General features: G+C 43.3%; 1 protein-coding gene and 1 pseudogene across 3 annotated transcripts in view; one reads left to right on the plus strand and one right to left on the minus strand.

The window, feature by feature from the left end:
- The first annotated feature begins 854 nt into the window (after positions 1–854).
- Positions 855–17,829, plus strand: part of CHEK2 (checkpoint kinase 2) — a 43,087-nt gene continuing 26,112 nt past the window's right edge. For 2 of the 3 annotated variants that reach the window (XM_036276391.1, XM_036276392.1), the window contains exons 1-4: positions 2,505–2,805; positions 10,602–10,726; positions 10,845–10,992; positions 16,508–16,598. In XM_036276391.1, the coding sequence (XP_036132284.1) occupies positions 2,511–2,805; positions 10,602–10,726; positions 10,845–10,992; positions 16,508–16,598 (659 nt within the window). In that variant the 5' untranslated portion in view covers positions 2,505–2,510. Of the gene's footprint in view, positions 876–2,504; positions 2,806–10,601; positions 10,727–10,844; positions 10,993–16,507; positions 16,599–17,829 lie in introns of those variants that run through there. The other variant, XM_036276390.1, reaches the window with a different exon arrangement.
- LOC118640299 lies at positions 7,520–8,705 on the minus strand (annotated as a pseudogene).

A 17,829-nucleotide genomic window follows, 5' to 3' on the forward strand; every position in this document is an offset into this window, starting at 1 on the left:
GTGGGGTGGGGTGGGGGGAGAGGAATGCGTGGACGACTCTCTTCCTTCTTTGAGAACTTCCAGGTGAAGTTCATTTCCCCTGTTTACTTACATGCTGAAACTGGCCCAGACTTGGAGGATAAGAAGCAACAAAGTTGTGCTCTTCAAAATCAGAGCGAAGTTGCTTTGTGAAGACTTCTATACATGTTAGTAATTATTACCGTACATTAGGTGCAGTCTCGAAAATACCAATTAGGAATCTACTCTTAGCTGCTACATTACAGGGACTGGACACACTGATCTGTGTAGGAGGATTCCCTGCAAATTGTCTATATGTAAGTGTGTGGAATGGGGTGACCAGGAGAGGGCTGGAGAACAGTCTTTCCCGGAACTAGGTTTCTCTCTCTGAAAAAAAAAAAAAATTGTGTTGCACTCATAAGGTGCTGTTGGATTCCTTGGGACTGGAATTCTGTTTACCCAGTTATCAAGTATTGCTGATGAGCATTTGTGCATCATCTCATTTAATTCTCAGTATCTACTTTTATCAGATAAGGTTCCAAGAGGTTGTGATCATGCAAAGATTTGACTCAGGCATCTGACTTCAGACCTATTTGCCTCTAACCACTGTGCTGTACTTTCTCATGGCTGAGGCCAGTGTGGTCTCCACCTGATTGACCCTTATTTATCAAAAGCGATAATAGCTATCTCATGACACACTATCTTTTGCCAGTTTTCAGGGCGGAGAAGTCTTGCTCAAAAAATTGCAGAAGGACACAGCCTGACTGAGGTAGTATTAATGCAGCTAGAGTGGCAGACTCAGCTCTGGCATCACCTTCCTGGTGTGCTTTAAGGAAAACTCATCAGGACCTTTGTATCTGGAAAGCTGTGTAAATGCAGTGAGTAATGCTTATTATGTTCTGGAGTAGTCAGAGTGTCGGGATCAGAAGAGATAGTACCTTTAAAAAAGAATAAGATTAGGAATTTAGAGTTAGGGGTTGAAAGTTACTTTGAGTATACTGTAGGTTCTGTTATTAGAGTTTAACTGTCCATCAAGTTAATTATAAAGCAAGGGTGGGAACCTCTGTTACAGTCTTCTGTGGTTCAAAGAATGGTTCCTGCAAAATTATGAAGGGCTGGCAGGCCATTTAGTATGCTGAAAAGATGAGCTTATAGTTACTTAGCATCACAAAAGACTAGGTGGAGTTGTTTATAGCAGTCTTCTTTGTGTTCTGCCTCATTAAGTGCCCTAGCATTTAGCTGTGAAGGAAACTAATCAAACCACCCAACCTGGTCCTTACATTCCCGAGCTGGTTTGGGGGTGGAGGGGGCATCAGGGACCTTTTTTGTAAATACTCTCCCTGGAGTGGTATAGCAAATTACTGAAGTTTCTCTTGGCCCATCTTCTACCCTAAACCATCAGACGCTTCCCCTTCTTTCTCTTTCCAAACATATATGACCTTAAGCGTGGTGTTGATTGTATTAATGAATACATTTTAGGTTTTATTGCTAATTTTTAAAAATTGAGTGAATGGCCCAGCCAGTGTGGCTCAATCTGTGGCTCAGTGGATTGAGCGTTGTTCCATGGATTGAGGGGTCCTGGTTCGATTCCTGGTCAGGGCACTTGCATGGGTTTCGGGCTTGATCCCCAGTAGGGGGTGTGCAGGAGACAGCCAATTGATGTTTCTCTTTCACATCAATGTTTATATCTACCACTTCCTCTACCACTTCCTCTCTCTCTAAAAACAAATCAATAAAAAAGATTGGGTGAATGTAAGCTGTTATGAGTTTCTTCCCCTCTCCCCAACTCAGTTTCATTGCTTTTTACTTATTTATAGCCTTCGAATAATATATATATATTTTTTTATCCTCACCCGAGGACATTTTTTTTTTTTTTTGTTCAGGTAGAGTGGGAGGGAGAGAGAGAGAGAGAAACATCGATGTGAAAGGGACACATCGAGTGGCTGCCACCCGCACGACCAACCAGGGCTGGGGACAAACTGCAACCGAGGTACATGCCCTTAGCGGGAACCAAACCCGGGTCTCTCGGAACCACAGGCCGACGCTCTAACCGCTGAGCCAAACCGGCCAGGGCCGAATAATTTTTTTGTTTCTTTCCCCTGTGGTTTGTGGCTATCAGACAAAAAACTGATCTAGTGAAAGTGATGATGAAAAAGCTCAGCCCAGAGGAGCTATAGGTCAAGACTATTAGAATTTTAATTTTTGCACAGCAGGCTTGCCCTGGATTTTTTTTTTTTTTAAACTATTGTAATATGCTCATCTTTCACTTTTTAAAAAACATATTTATTGATTGATTGGTTTTAGAGAGAGAGGGAAAGAGGGGAGAGAGAAAAAGGGAGAGAGACGTTGATTTGTTGTTCCACTTATTTATGCATTCATTGGTTACTTCATTGGTTGGCCTGATGCTCTAACCACCTTAGCTACCCAGCCAGGGCCTCATCCTTCACTCTTGAGCTTTAAGTCTTGTTCTTTGAAATTCACCTTATTGTTGGACACTTATTTTTGAGGTCGTGATGTCTCGGGAGACGGATGTGGAACGTCAGCAGTCCCATGGCAGCAGCGCCAGCTCTCAGTCCCATGGCCCCTCCTTACAAGGCTCATCCTCACAGTCCCAGGGCACATCCAGCTCTACCAGCACAGTGCCATCGTCCAGCCAGTCCTCTCACTCCAGCTCGGGGACGCTGAGCTCCTTAGACACAGTATCCACTCAGGAACTGTATTCTATTCCTGAGGACCAAGAACCTGAGGAGCCCCTCCCTGCCCCTTGGGCTCGATTATGGGCCCTTCAGGATGGATTCTCCAATCTTGGTAAGACCCTTTGTTATATATTATAATAATTAATATTGTGTTTAGAAAAACAATTACAGATTTTTTTGCAAGAGAAAGCTCAAGACACTGCCAATTATGGGGCCTGTACAAGCTGATCCAGGACTACAAGAACCTGTCCTAAGACTTGAACCTATGCCATTACCTGTCCTCTTCCCTGCACCAAAACAGCTTCTACTCATCTGATGCTGGGTGGTGTTGGGACTATCTCATTTAAAATTTAAAATAATCCTATGAGAGTAGTATTCTTACCTCTATACAGAAGAGCAAACTGAAGCTTAAGGAGAAATCAGTTAACTTGTCTATAGTATTACAGCCAGGAGTTGGTAGAGGAAGGATTTGAACCTATAACCTTCAGACTTTAGACTTATGGTATTAACCTGTCATTTGAAAGAAGTGCGTGCGATAAGAAAGGTAATGAAATTAGCCAAAGAGGACTGTGGAGCCCAAGGAAGGCTTGCTACAGTATGAAATGAGTGTGAGAGAAAAAGGTAGAGAGAGATTGAGATTAAAAATGCTTGAGTGGGGCCCTGGCTGGTTTGTCTCAGTGATTAGAGCATTAGGCTGAGCACTGAAAGGTCTCAGGTTCAACTCCCAGTCAGGGGCACGTACCTGGGTTGCAAGTTTGACCCCCTGCCCTGGTCAGGATTGTTTGGGAGGCAACCAATGGATGTGTCTCTCTCACATTGATGTCTCTCTCTCACACCCTTTCCCTCCCTCCCTTCCACACTGTTAAAAACAAAAAATCAATGGAAAAATATTCTAGGGTGAGAATTAACCAAAAAAAAAAAAGCTTAGTGAGGACCTGGCCAATGTGGCTCAGTTGGTTGAGCATTGTCCCACGCAACAAGAGGTCTCTGGTTCCATTCTCAGTCTGGGCACATACCCAGTTTGCAGGCACTATCCCTAGTAGGGGGCATGCAGGACGCAGCCCATCGATGTTTTTCTTTCCTGCGTAAAATCAGTAAAAATATATTTTTAGCCCTGGCCAGTTTGGCTCAGTGGTAGAGTGTTGGCCCTTGGACCAATGAGTTGCGGGTTCGGTTCCGGCCAAAGGCATGTACCTCAGTTGTGGATCGTCCCTAACCCTGGTCAGGGTTGTGCAGGAAGCAACCAATTGATGTGTCTCTCTCATGTCGATGTTTCTCTCTCTCTCTCTCCCTTTCTTTTTCTTTTTCTTTTTTTTTTATTAATCCTCACCCAAGGACATTTTTCTTTTGTACAGATAGAGTGGGAGGGAGAGAGGAAGAGAGAGAGAGAGAGAGAAACATCGACGCGAAAGGGACACATCGAGTGGCTGCCACTCGCACGACCAACCAGGGCCGGGGACAAACTGCAACCGATATGTGCCCTTAGCGGGAACTGAACCCGGGTCTCTCCGAACCGCAGGCCGACGCTCTAACCGCTGAGCCAAACCGGACAGTGCTCTCTCCCTTTCTTTCCCTCCCTCTCCCTCCCACTCTGTCTGAAGATAAATAAAAAAATATCCTTGGGTGAAGATTAAAAAAAAAAGGTTTTTTAAAAAAATGCTTGGGTGCCTGGCTGGTGTGGCTCAGTGGTTGAGCATCAACCCATGCACCAAGAGGTCGCCGGTTTGATTCCCGGTCAGGGCACATGCCCAGGTTGTAGGCCCAATCCCCAGTGTGGGGCATGCAGGAGGCGGCCAGTCAATGTTCTCTCTCATTGATGTTTCTCTCTCTCTCTCCCTCTCCCTTCCTCTCTCTCTCAAATCAATGAAGGAAAAAAAAAATGCTTGGGTGGGAAGAAAATAAGAGTATAGCTGGTGTAGTGGGGGGAAAGGTGAAGGTGCTACAATCAGAGAGACATGGGTTTAAGTCCTAGCTCTGTCTCTGGCTCTCTCAATTCAGGCAAATGGTGCTACTTCTGTGAGTCTCACAGTCCTCATCTGTTAAATGGAGAAATAATGTTAAAGCAAATGCAAGGGAGATAAGCCAAAGGTTGGGATTGAATGGGATCAAAAGTAGAGATGGGTTAACTTTTCCGAGATGACTTTAATTGTTTCAGGGATACAGGACTCTCTGAGAGGAAGACAGTGAATTAGAACTTTGAAGAGGTCTAGAATCCAGGCAAAGAAAATAACTTTTCTGAACTTTCAACTCACATATCAAAAACAATATATTTCTTTGTTTCTTTTTTTTAAATTTAATTTTATTTTCAGATAGAGCGGGAGGGAGAGAGGGAGGAAGAGAGAGAGAGAAACATCAATGTGAGAGAGACACATCGAGTGGTTGCCACCCACATGACCCCAACCAGGGCCGGGGACAAATTGCAACCGAGGTATGTGCCCTTAGTGGGAACCGAACCCGGGAGTCTGGTCCGTGGGCCAGTGCTCCAACCACTAAGGCAAACCAGCCAGGGCCAAAAACATTATATTACTTACTCTTCCCACACACCCTCTCATCTGCACCCCTTTCTCTACCAGAAGGAGGGGCCCATCCTTCCTTGGGTTCATACCCCTAATTGCCTCAGAGAGCTTTGGGTCCCCTTAACTCCTAACTTGTTCTTTCCGCCCTTCTGCACACATCTGCCTGAGAGCTCTCCTAACTGAGCAAAGGTCAGAGTAGGTCTTCCATGGGAAGCTGCTCCTTTCATTCTCTACCAGCCCTGGACTGTTAGTGTCCTGATGACTTCTCCATACCCTTTTCCCAACTACCCTGAAGCTCCTGGTTTCTAGTAGAAATACCATGGTTCATTTATTCCTTCCCTTATTAATAGATACTTAGGTTATTAACAGTATTTCTTCTTGCAAGCAAGATTGCAGTGAACGGCCCTATGATTTTCTTCTTGGTCAGTTGAACAAATGTCTCTCCAGGGTAGAGCCTGAGTCACATTGTTGGGACAAAGAGTAGGCATGGATTTCCTTTGTAATGGATACTGACATTGCCTTCCAAAGGGGCAGTTCAATCTATTCTTCCTGTCTTGCCTCCTCCAAGAAGCCTCCTTGATTGCCCCAGGCAGAGTTGCCTAGGCCCTGCATTTGTGTTTCCTCTGGACAGCACCTGCACTGATGTTTCCATGTTTGTCTCCCCACTAGACTGTAAACTCTTTTCAAGGGGTTAATTTGATTTTTTTGAAGAGGTCATATTTGCATTAGGTACAAAATTCATCTGACTTCTGTCCTTCCCTCAACTACTTCCTAGTATTGGGGATTTCTTATGTAGCCTTTGAGGGGATACTTGATGCACGTGTGTAAGCAACTAAGTATCTATATAGTCTTCCCTTTATTTTTATACTAATTGTAATTCATAACACATTGTTTTGCAACTTGCTTTTTTTTTTTTTTAATTTATTGATTTGAGGGAGAGGGAGGGATGGGAAACATTGATGTGAGAGAAACATTGATGAGTTGCCTCCTGTACGCTTCCCAAGTGGGGAATTGAACCCACAACCTTTCAGTGTACGATACAATGCTTCAACCAACTGTACCACCTAGCCAGGGCTATGTTGAACTTTTTGAAGAACCACAAACTTGTCCACAGTGGCTGTATCATTTTACATTCCCACCAGGAATGTATGAGAGTTCCAAGTGCTTTGCATCTGTGCCAATACTTATAATTTTCCTTTTTCTTTTAATATGTTTTTATTGATTTTTTTTTTTTTTTTTTTTAGAGAGAGAGGAAGGGAGAGAGAGAGATAGAAACATTGATGTGAGAGAGACATCCGTTGGCTGCTCCCACACACCCGCCATGGGGGATCAAGCTCCCAATCCAGGGACGTACCCTGACTGGGAATCTAACCGGGACCTTTGTCCATGGGACTGTGCTCAATCCACTGTGCCACACTGGCTGGGCATTATTTTCCTTTTTCAAAAAGAAAAATTATAGCCATCTTCATCAATATAAAGTGGTCGCATGTGTAATTTTCTTTTTGTTAATCCTCACCCAAGGATATTTTTTTCATTTTTTTTTTTTTTAATTATTAGGGAGAGTAGAAGGTGTGGGGGGAGAAAAACAGAAACGGAAACATCAGTGTGAGAGAGACACATCGATTGGTTGCCTCCTGCACCTGCCCTGACCTGGGCTAGGGATCGGACCTGCAACCAAGGTACATGCTTTGAACCTGAGACCCTTCGTTGCTTGGACTGACGCTCTAAACGCTGAGCCACACCAGCCAGGGCTGTATATGTAATTTTTTTTTATCTTCACCTGAGGACATTTTTCCATTTTTTGCACAGATAGAGTAGGAGGGAGAGAGAGGAAGAGAGAGAGAGAGAGAGAAACATCGACGTGAAAGGGACACATCGAGTGGCTGCCACCCGCACGACCAACCAGGACCGGGGACAAACTGCAACCAAGGTACATGCCCTTAGCGGGAACCGAACCCGGGTCTCTCCGGACCGCAGGCCGATGCTCTAACCGCTGAGCCAAACCCGCCAGGGCTGGATATGTAATTTTGATAGCTCTTGACAAATTATCCTTCCTAGACATTGTATAAATTATATTCTGTCAATGTATGAGAGTACTTGCTTTTTCATAATTCTTACCACCGTAATGTAATATGGACCTTTTTGATTTTTGTCAATCTGATCATTGAAACATGGAATTTTAATGTATTTTTTAATAGTTAATTATGTGTCAGACTTGATAACTTAATCAATTTATGTATCCTGCTTTCAGTCACTTTATATTAACTGCTTTCATTACTTAATTAATTAGTTTCTATATACAGCTTTCAATCACTTTTTATTAAATGCTTCCAAAAACTGCAACAGGTGTAGGAATAGATTGATGATATCCAAGTAGAGGTTGGTGGCAGCCAATACATAACTCTTCAGGTGATAGCCTTTGCATTAGGAGTGTGTCATAGATGATGAATCTGCAGAAAAGAAGGGGTCCTACAGCAGCCACAGCCAATTCCCTGTCTCACTATAAAAAAATAACTTCAAGATTCCTGACAAGCACAAAAACGGCAAACAGTCCTGCTCCAAATTTCCTGAAAACTTTCTTAGATTGTAGAGTATATATAGTCAGTACAAAAGCTTGCAGAATAATATACACATCATGGAAAGTAACAGCTAAGGCCACAGTCAGAGCTTCCAACAGTGTAAATCCAAAAAGCAGATACAGGTTAAGGGGAGGCTTATGACTGTTTAAAGTCAATGCAGAAATGAAACCCAAAGTTCCAGTGGCAGATACCAAAATTAAGGCAGGACTTTCATGTACAAATGTCTGTATAGACTCAAAGTGCAGATGTCACTGTAGTTAAGAGAACTTGCAGGGAAAGGTTGCTGTAGACTTTTCTTAGAAAGGCCACTGGGGCCCTGGCCAGTTTGGCTCAGCAGTTAGAGTGTTAACCCGCACACCAAAGGGTCGCAGGTTCGAGTCCGGTCAAGGGCACGTACCTCGGTTGCAGTTCAGTCCCTGGCCCTGGTTGGGGTTGTGCGGGGGGCAAACATTCGATGTGTCTCTCACATCAGTGTTTCTCTCTCTCTCCTTCTCTCTTTCCCTTCCTGCCACTTTATCTGAAAATCAATGGAAAACTGTCCTCAGGTGAGGATTAAAAAGAAAAGAAAGGCCATTTGGGCCCTGGCTGGTTTAGCTCCATGGTTAGAGCTTCTGACCATGGTCCAAAGAGTAGTGGATTTGATTCCCAGTCAAGGGCATGTACATGGGTTGCCGGTTCAATTCCCAGTTCTGGTCAGGGTCGTGGGCGAGCCGACCAATTGATGTGTCTCTCACACTTTGATGTTTCTCTCCCTCCCTCACCTCCATTCTATCTAAAAATGGAAAAATATCCTTGGGTAAGGATTAACAAAAAAAAAGGCCATTCAGATGTGTGTGCAGTGGCAGAGGTCACACAGCTGCCATAGTTGAAGTCATCGTCTATCCAGGAGTGGGAGTAGTGGAGTCAGAGTCAGCCATGTTCAATAACAGAACCCCCAGCTACCCTGCCGAGTAAGGAAGATGACACGGACCACAACCTTAATGTATTTTTGGGTTTTGAACTGTCTTGTATTGAGTTAGTTGGCCATCTTTTCTTTCTTTCTTTTTAATCCTCACCCAAGGACATTTTTGTATTTATCTTCAGACAGAGAGGAGGGAGAGAGGGAAGAAGAGAGAGAGAAACATCAATGTGAGAGAAACACATCAAGTGGCTGCCACCCACACGACCCCATCCAGGGCCAGGGACCAATTGCAATTGAAGTATGTGCCCTTAGCGGGAACCGAGCCCAGGACTCTCTAATATGAGGACCGACGCTCTAACTGCTGAGCCAAACCGGCCAGGGCTGGCCACCTTTTCTTGTACTGAGTCCAGTTGCCTTCCTGGAGTTTATGTTCTAAGGGGAATATGGGGAGACACTATACAAATAATCAAGGTAATTCCAGTTAGGGTCCATACTTAGGGGGAACCAAAACCAGGCTATCATGATAATAGGTGGGTGGTAAGGTCAAAGCCTGCTTATACAGAAAACTGAGTGGGAGAAGATCATCTGAGTCCAGACACAAAGACAAAGTAGCCATTAAAATCACTGGGAACAGCCCTGGACGGTTTTGCTCAGTGGTTAGAGCACCGGCTTATGGACCAGAGAGACCCGGGTTCGGTTCGTGCTGGGGCACGTACCTTGCTTGTAGTTTGTCCCCAGCCCTGGTTGGGTCGTGTGGGTGGCAGGCACTTGATGTGTCCCTTTCACGTCGATGTTTCTCTCCCTCTCTCTCTCTCTCTCCCTCTCACTCTATCCGAACAAAATATCAAAAAATGTCCTCGGGTGAGGATAACAAAAAAAAATAAATAAATAAAATCACTGGGAATAAAATATGCAAAAACCATAAGACAGGTTTTGCCCGGCATATTTGGGGCTGTGAGAAGATGCCAGTGGCGCTGGCTGCAGTGATGGGAGGGGCACAGGGTGAGGTAGAAGGGATCAGGGGCCAGATCTTAAGCATCTAGCCTGCCATGAGAAGGAGTGCAGATATGCTAAGTTTGATAGGAAGCCTCAGGAGGGTAACAAGTAGAAAATTATTATATTGTAAGTATTTTTCCAGATGATTAAAAATTGTTTGAGGACTTTTTTTAAATTCTCACCTGAGGATATGTTTTCATTGATTTGAGAGAGTGAGTGAGAGAGAAGCATTGGTGTGTGAGAGAAATATCGGTTGTTGCCTGTATGGCCTGTCTGTGCCCAAACTGGAGATTGAACCCACAACCTAGGTATTGTATGTGCCCTGACTGGGAATTCAACCCACAACCTTTTGGTGTACAGTACAAGGCTGCAACCAACTAAGCCACCTGAACAAGGACTGTTTGAGGACTTTCAATGACCACATGGAATTTTGTGGTATATATAAACCATAATTTATTAAACTTGTTGGAACTTTTTTTTGTTTCTTCTTCCCCCTCGTTTTTATTTCATTTATTTATTTTTAATCCTCACCCAAGGACACTTTTCCATTGATTTTCAGATAGAGTGGGAGGGAGGGGGAGAGAGAGAGAAACATCGATGTGAGAGAGACACACAGCGATTGGTTGCCACTTGCACAACCCCAACCAGGGCCAGGGATTGAACCGCAGCTGAGGTATGTGCCCTTGACCAGAATCAAACCTATGACCCTTTGGTCCATGGGCTGACTGACGCTCTAACCACTGAGCAAAACTTGCCAGGGCACCCCCTCATTTTTAATTTTAAAACATCTTGATAAACCCATAATTTTGATTGCCTTCTTAGGCTATTTTCCTACTAGTAGATTTTATAAGCAATTTGTAAAGGTGTTTGATACATGAAATTCAATAACCCTCTGGTGTGTGCTTCTGTGTTACAGATTGTGTTAATGACAACTACTGGTTTGGGAGGGATAGCAGCTGTGAATACTGCTTTGATGAGCCACTGCTGAAAAGAACGGATAAATACCGGACTTATAGCAAGAAACACTTTCGGATTTTCAGGGTAGGTGACAAAGAGCCACATATTTGGGAGAGCTGGTAATCTAGTCATTACTGTTACATATCTTCCCACGATAACTCCCCACTATTAAAACTTTGAAATAAAATGTTCTCTATTTTAGGAAATGGGTCCTAAAAACTCTTACATCGCATATATAGAAGATCACAGTGGGAACGGAACCTTTGTAAATAGAGAGCTTGTAGGGAGAGGAAGACGCCTTCCTTTGAGTAACAATTCTGAAATTGCACTTTCAGTGTGGAGTAACAAAGGTAAATCATTATTTCATGGTATCAGATTTTTTTTCCTCCAATATAAAAGGAAAATTGACATTGTGTTCTTTTCAGAATATGGTTTAGGTGATAAAAGTAAGTAGGTTAGCATTCAAGATTCTACTGAGTCCTAGTTGTATTTTTTATCTTTTGATCCTCGCTCGAGAATATTTTTTCCATTGATTTTCAGGTTGGGGCTGGTGGTGGGGCGGGGGAGAGAGAGAGACAGACAGACAGACAGACATCAATTGATTGCCTCCTGCATGACCCCAAATAGGGCCAGGGATCTAATCGAAACTGAGGTATGTGCCCTTGACCAGAATCAAACCTGTGACTCTTTGGTCTATGGGCCGATGCTTCTCCACTTAGCCAAACTGGCCATGGCCCTAGTTGCTTGCTTGCTTATTTATTTATTTATAGTTTTTTTTTCCCTTTATTGATTTTAGAGAGAGGAAGTGAGAGGGAGAGAGAGATAGGAACATCGATGAGAGAGAGCATCGATTGGCCCCCTCCTGCATGTCCCCCACTGGGGATTTGGCCCACAACCTGGGCATGTGTCTTGACCGGGAATTGAACTTGCGACCTCTTGGTGCGTGGGTCGATGCTCAACCACTGAGCCACACTGTCTGGACCATAGGTGCATTTAAAAAAATTTATCTTGAGTGGTGAAAGTATTGCTAGTTGCATTTATTTATTTTTTGTTTAGATAGAGTGGGAGGGAGAGAGAGAAACATCGATGTGAAAGGGACATATCGAGTGGCTGCCTTCTGTATGAACCAACCAGGGCCAGGGACAAACTGCAACTGAGGTACGTGCCCTTAGCGGGAACCGAACCTAGGTCTCTCTGGACCACAGGCTGACGCTCTAACCGCTGAGCCAAACTGGCCAGGGCGCTAGTTGCATTTTAATTTTTTTTTTTTTTTTTTTTTATCCTCACCCGAGGATATTTTTCCATTTTTTGTACAGATAGAGTGGGAGGGAGAGAGAGGAAGGGAGAGAGAGAGAGAGAAACATCGACGTGAAGGGACACATCGAGTGGCTGCCACCCGCACGACCAACCAGGGCCGGGGACAAACTGCAACCAAAGTACGTGCCCTTAGCGGGAACCGAACCTAGGTCTCTCTGGACCACAGGCTGACGCTCTAACCGCTGAGCCAAACTGGCCAGGGCGCTAGTTGCATTTTTAAATTATGAAAACGTTCTATCAAGACAGGTTTCCTGCCTGGCCAGTATGGCTCAGTGGGTTTAATATTGTCCCATGCACCAGGTGGTCGCTCGTTCGATTCTCGGTCAGGGCACATGCCTGGGTTGTGGGCTTGATTCCCCAGTAGGGACTTGTAGGAGGTAGCTGATCGATGTTTCTCTCTCTTTGATGTTTCTATCTCTCCCACTCCCTTCCTCTCTCTGAAATCAACAAAAATATAATTTAACAATAACAAAAAGGTTTCCTAAGGTTTAATTCGTTTGATTAATTTTATTTAAAATCATATGCTGTCCATTGAATTAGCATATTGCTTAAGATAGTTCATAGTTCATTGATTGATGCATTTTATATCACATCAGTCTTAGACAGCTATGAGTTGTTTTAGGCCATGAATTTATCTCCCTCCTTCTTCCCTGTCTTCATTTCTTTCAGTCATTCATTTCTACATATTTTACAAACTCCAATTATATGCCAGGCATTAGGCTATGGTTTTTTTGTGTTTTTTTTTTGTAGGAATCTTAATTTAGATCTTCCAACTTAAATACTACTTGGTTATCCTCTAAAAGTGGAGGTGTTTAGCCCTGGCCGGTTTGGCTTAGCGGTTGGAGCGTTGGCCTGCGGTACAGAGAGACCCGGGTTCGGTTCCCGCTAAGTGCACGTACCTCGGTTGCAGTTTGTCCCCGGCCCTGGTTGGTCATGCGGGTGGCAGCCACTTGATGTGTCCCTTTCACATCGATGTTTCTCTCTCTCTCTTCCTCTCTCTCCCTCCCGCTCTATCTGAACAAAAAATGGAAAAAATGTCCTCGGGTGAGGATAAAAAAAAAAAAAAAAAAAGTGGAGGTGTTTATCATCGTAATCAGGTAGCATTTTATAAGTATCTACTCATAAAACTCATGAATATCACATATAAACTGAATAATTGTCATTCAACTCAAAAAGAATAATTGACTAAACAATCTACAGAGTTAAATGTAGCTCACAGTGATTTTAAATCCTTGGGCAGCAGGAATACTTTTGTTTCTTTGAGAATAATAATTTTAGCCCTGGCTGGTTTGGCTTATCGGTTGGAGTGTCGGCCCTCAGACCAATGAGTTGCAGGTTTGATTCTGGTCAAGGGCATGTACCTCGGTTGCGGTTTGTCCCTGGCCCTGGTCAGGGTCGTACAGGAGGCAACCGGTCTATATGTCTCTCTCCTTCTCCTTCCCTCCCTCCCTCCCTCCTTCTCTCTTTCCCATCCTCCCATTCTATCGAAGATAAATGGGAAAAAATATCCTCAGGTGAGGATGTAAAAACAAAAAATAATAATAATTTTTAAAGTCCCATAGAGCCCTGGCTGGGTGGCTCAGTTGGTTGGAGCGTCATTCCACACACCAAAAGGTTGCTTGTACTTTTTTTTTTTACCCTCACTCGAGGACATTTTTACATTTATCTTCAGATAGAGCTGGAGGGAGAGAGGGAGAGAAACATTGATGTGAGAGAGACACCTTGAGTGGCTGCTCCAACCGGGGCTGGGAACAAACTGCAACCAAGGTAGGTGCGTTTAGCGGGAACCAAACCCGAGGCTGTCTGGTCCGTGGGCCGATGCTCTAACCACTGAGCCAAACCGGCCAGGGCAGGTTGCTGGTTCTAATACTACCTGGGCACATACCTAGGTTGCAGGTTCCATCCCAGGTTGAGGTGTGTGCAGGAAGCAACCAACTGATGTTTTTCGCTTTCTCTCCCTTCCTCTCTCTAAAATCAGTAAAAATATATCCTAGGGTGAGGATGGAAAAAAAAAACAACCCATAGAACTTCCCAAAACTATCTGAAAGTTGAATGATTTGGAAGGGTATGTGTGTATGTGGATTTAACACCTTGAAAATATAGATTCCCACAGGCACTGTTCCACATATTCTGATTCAGTAACTCTAGGGATTTAAAAAATCCTGCTCAGGCCCTGGCTGGTGTGGCTGTTTGTTGAGCATCATCCCATGCACTGATCATGGTTTGATCCTGGTTCAGGTCAAGGCACATGCCTGGTTGCTGGCTCAATCCCCAGTGGGGGGCTTGCAGGAGGCAGTCAATTGATCTTTTTCTCTATCAATGTTTCTCCCTCTCTTTTCCTCTCTTTCTAAAATCAATAAAAACATTAAAAATTTTTTTTTGCCCAGGTGATTCTCATGCAGTCAGCCTTCAGACTGGCATCTGAGAGCTGTGGCTACACTTGGCATCCTAAAATGCATTTTATGATTTTAGTTTTTCTTGTTTGTGACTATTTTGCTTACTCTCTGCTATAGTCAGGGCAGCTGCATAGGGTTTTGCTGTTTGAAAGCACCTGGTGGAGGAGCAACTGGGCACTGAAAGTTGACCTTTCCTCCACTTGACAAGCTGTGTGCCACCTTTTTCGCTTGGTCCGTCCATGGGGCACCTTTTCTAATTTGAACAAAGGTGTTATGAAGGCTAAAATTGGGCCCCAATTGAAATATATCAAACTAGTACTCTGCAGACTGTTAATTTTTATTGACATTTTATTAGGCATTTGCTGATATTTGTACTTTCACATGAAATTCTACATTTTTTTGAAAAGGTGAAATATCTGGTCACACCGAGCCTAATCCCACACTGAGTAGAGGCTGCCTTATTTATTTATTTATTTATTTTTTTCTTTATTGATTTTAGAGAGAGCGGAAGTGAGAGGGAGCTAGAAATATCAATTGGCTGCGTCCTGCATTCCCCCACTGGGGATCAGGCCCACAACCTCGGCATTTGTCCTGACCAGGAATTGAACCGGTGACCTCTTGGTGCGTGGCTTGACGCTCAACCACTGAGTCATATTGGCCGGGCTTTTTTTTTTTAATCCTCACGTGAGGATATTTTTCCATTTATCTTCAGATAGAGTGGGAAGGAGGGAGAGAGAGAGAAACACTGGCATGAGAGGACACATCGACTAGTTGCCCAGTGCACGACTTTGACCAGGGCTGGGGACGAACTGCACCTGAGGTACATGTCCTTGACCGGAGTAGAACCTGGGACTCATTGGTGTGCAGGTCGATGTTCTAACTGCTGAGGCAAACCGGCCAGGGCAAGGCTGCCTCTTTTAGATGAACAATGTGTTTTCATGTTCAAGTCCCCTCTTTTCCCCATTGTCTTAAAATGCTCAATGCAGCCTGACCTGGGTGTATGACCTTCCAGGCTAGTGTGGGCAACTGGATTTGTAGCCCCTGAAGTAGACTTAGACATTTGTGAGAAACAATCTCCAGAGCCCCTCAAATACCCAGATTCTCAGATGCTACTGGGACATACAGGCGCGTAAATATCCGTAAACAAAGAGGAACAGTTGTATCCTGGGTGGCCAGCAGATCTCATTCACAAAGCAATTGTCTGCCTTATGTGGACCAGCCTGGAATGAAGCACACTGAGGTGGCTCAGATTTGTGTCAAAGACTGGATCTCTAGGTGACTCCAGGGGCGTCAAAACCCATCATCTCAAATACAAGAAACACAAGAATCCTAATAAATTTCACTCTTTCAAGACACTATAGGCAGTTGCAAATTTGTCATTGATGACTTCATAGAATTGAAATATTTGATAACTGATTGCAGACTTGGCCCACATGGATGGCTAAATTATTAAATGAATAGAGTGTCTTTTTATCCCCCGCCCCAAATGTAGTATGAATAATGGAGAAATAAAGGAGAATTTTGGGGAAATTGTTATTTATTTAACTTTACAAGTAGGTTCAAGATGGTTTGCACAATAAAATACCAGACATGTAAAGGTATGAATGATTAAGAGAAGATAATTCTAGTATGATCACCTATGGTCTAATTTTTGTTTTATCCTCACCTGAGGACTTTTTTCCATTTTTGTTCAGATGGAGTGGGAGGGAGAGAGAGGAAGAGAGAGAGAACATTGATGTGAGAGAGACACATCGACCGGTTGCCTCCTGCACCACCCCAACCAGGGCTGGGAACCAAACCACAACCGAGGTATGTGCCCTTGACTGAAATCGAACCCATGACTCTTTGGTCCTTGGGCTGACGCTCTAACTATTGAGCCAAACACGGCCAGAACAGGACTAGTGTTTATGTGTGGATTTTATGCGCTACAGTGAGAATGACACCTATGTATTTCCATTGAAAAATGACATTTGTCATTATTTTCCATGGGTTTCATGATGTTTTAGCTTAGCTAAATAATTTCTTTAAGGTTAGATATAAATGTAATTTAAACAATTGTTTTATGTTTCATATGTTTATTAAAACTTAGGACCATTTTTCTTCTTTTTATTTAATGGATTAATGAGACCTATTTCTGCCCTTTTTTCCTTAGTTTTTGTATTTTTCGATCTGACTGTAGATGATCAATCAGTTTATCCCAAGGAATTAAGAGACGAATACATCATGTCAAAAACTCTTGGAAGGTAAATTTTTTTCTTATGGAAATTGTACTTAATTTTTTTCTAAACATTTGTTATTGCTTAGTTTTTTGTTCCTGGTATTGTTTTATTAGTATCTTTTTTTTTTTTTACATGCTTAGAGAGAGGAAGGGCAAGAGAGAGAGAGAGAGAGAGAAACATCGATGTGAGAGAGAAACATTGATCAGTTTCCTTCTGTACAATCCTCACTGGGAATCAGACTCCCAACCTAAGTATGTACCCTGACTAGGAATTGAACTGGCAACCTTTTGGTGATGCTCAACTAACTAAACTACTCTGACTGGGCTTGTTCTTGGTTTTATAACATTCATTATCTGTACATATTTTTAGGTTACTGATTTATAATAGGTGTGTTAATGATTTACTTAATAATGATCAATTGAAATGAATAGTTTTTCCTTACAAATTTTATGTGTAATAACTTAAAAAAAATTTTTTTTTTCCTTCATTGATTTTAGAGAAAGAGAGAGGAAGGGACAGGGAGAGAGAGAGAGATAGAAACATCGATGAGAGAGAACATTGATTGGCTGCCTCTTACATGCCCCACACTGGGGATCAAGCCCACAACCTGGGCATTTGTCCTGACTGGGAATCAAACCGGCGACCTCTTGGTGCATGGGTTGATGCTCAACCACTGAGCCACACTGGCCAGACTGTAATAACTTTTTAAAAGCAGTTTTAGTGAAATATAATTCACATACCATACAGTTCATACATTTAAAGTACAGTTCAGTGATTTTTAAATATATTCACAGAGTTTTGAAACTTTTAGCATAATCAGTTTTAGAACATTTTTATTACCTTCCAAAAAGAAATGTTTACTGCATTTCTGCCCTCTCAGGATTTGTGACATCTTGGGACGTGAAATGAAACTGACCATTGTACAGGGCAAAATATTTGGCCTCAGGACCCCATACAGTCTTACAGAATTATTGAGGGTCCCAAAGAACTTTTTTTTTAATCCTCACCCAAGGACATTTTTTCATTTTTTGTTCAGATGGAGTGGGAGGGAGAGAGGAAGAGAGAGAGAAAGAAACATTGATGTGAAAAGGACACATCGATCGGCTGCCACCCGCACGACCCAACCAGGGCTGGGGACAAACCGCAACTGAGACACATGCCCTCAGCGGGAACCGAACCCGGGTCTCCGGACTGCAGGCCAACGCTCTAACTGCTGAGCCAAACCGGCCAGGGCCCAAAGAGCTCTTGGTCATGA

This window comes from Molossus molossus, unplaced genomic scaffold (assembly GCF_014108415.1).
Source record: "Molossus molossus isolate mMolMol1 unplaced genomic scaffold, mMolMol1.p scaffold_m16_p_22, whole genome shotgun sequence".
In the NCBI taxonomy this organism is placed as follows: domain Eukaryota; kingdom Metazoa; phylum Chordata; class Mammalia; order Chiroptera; family Molossidae; genus Molossus; species Molossus molossus.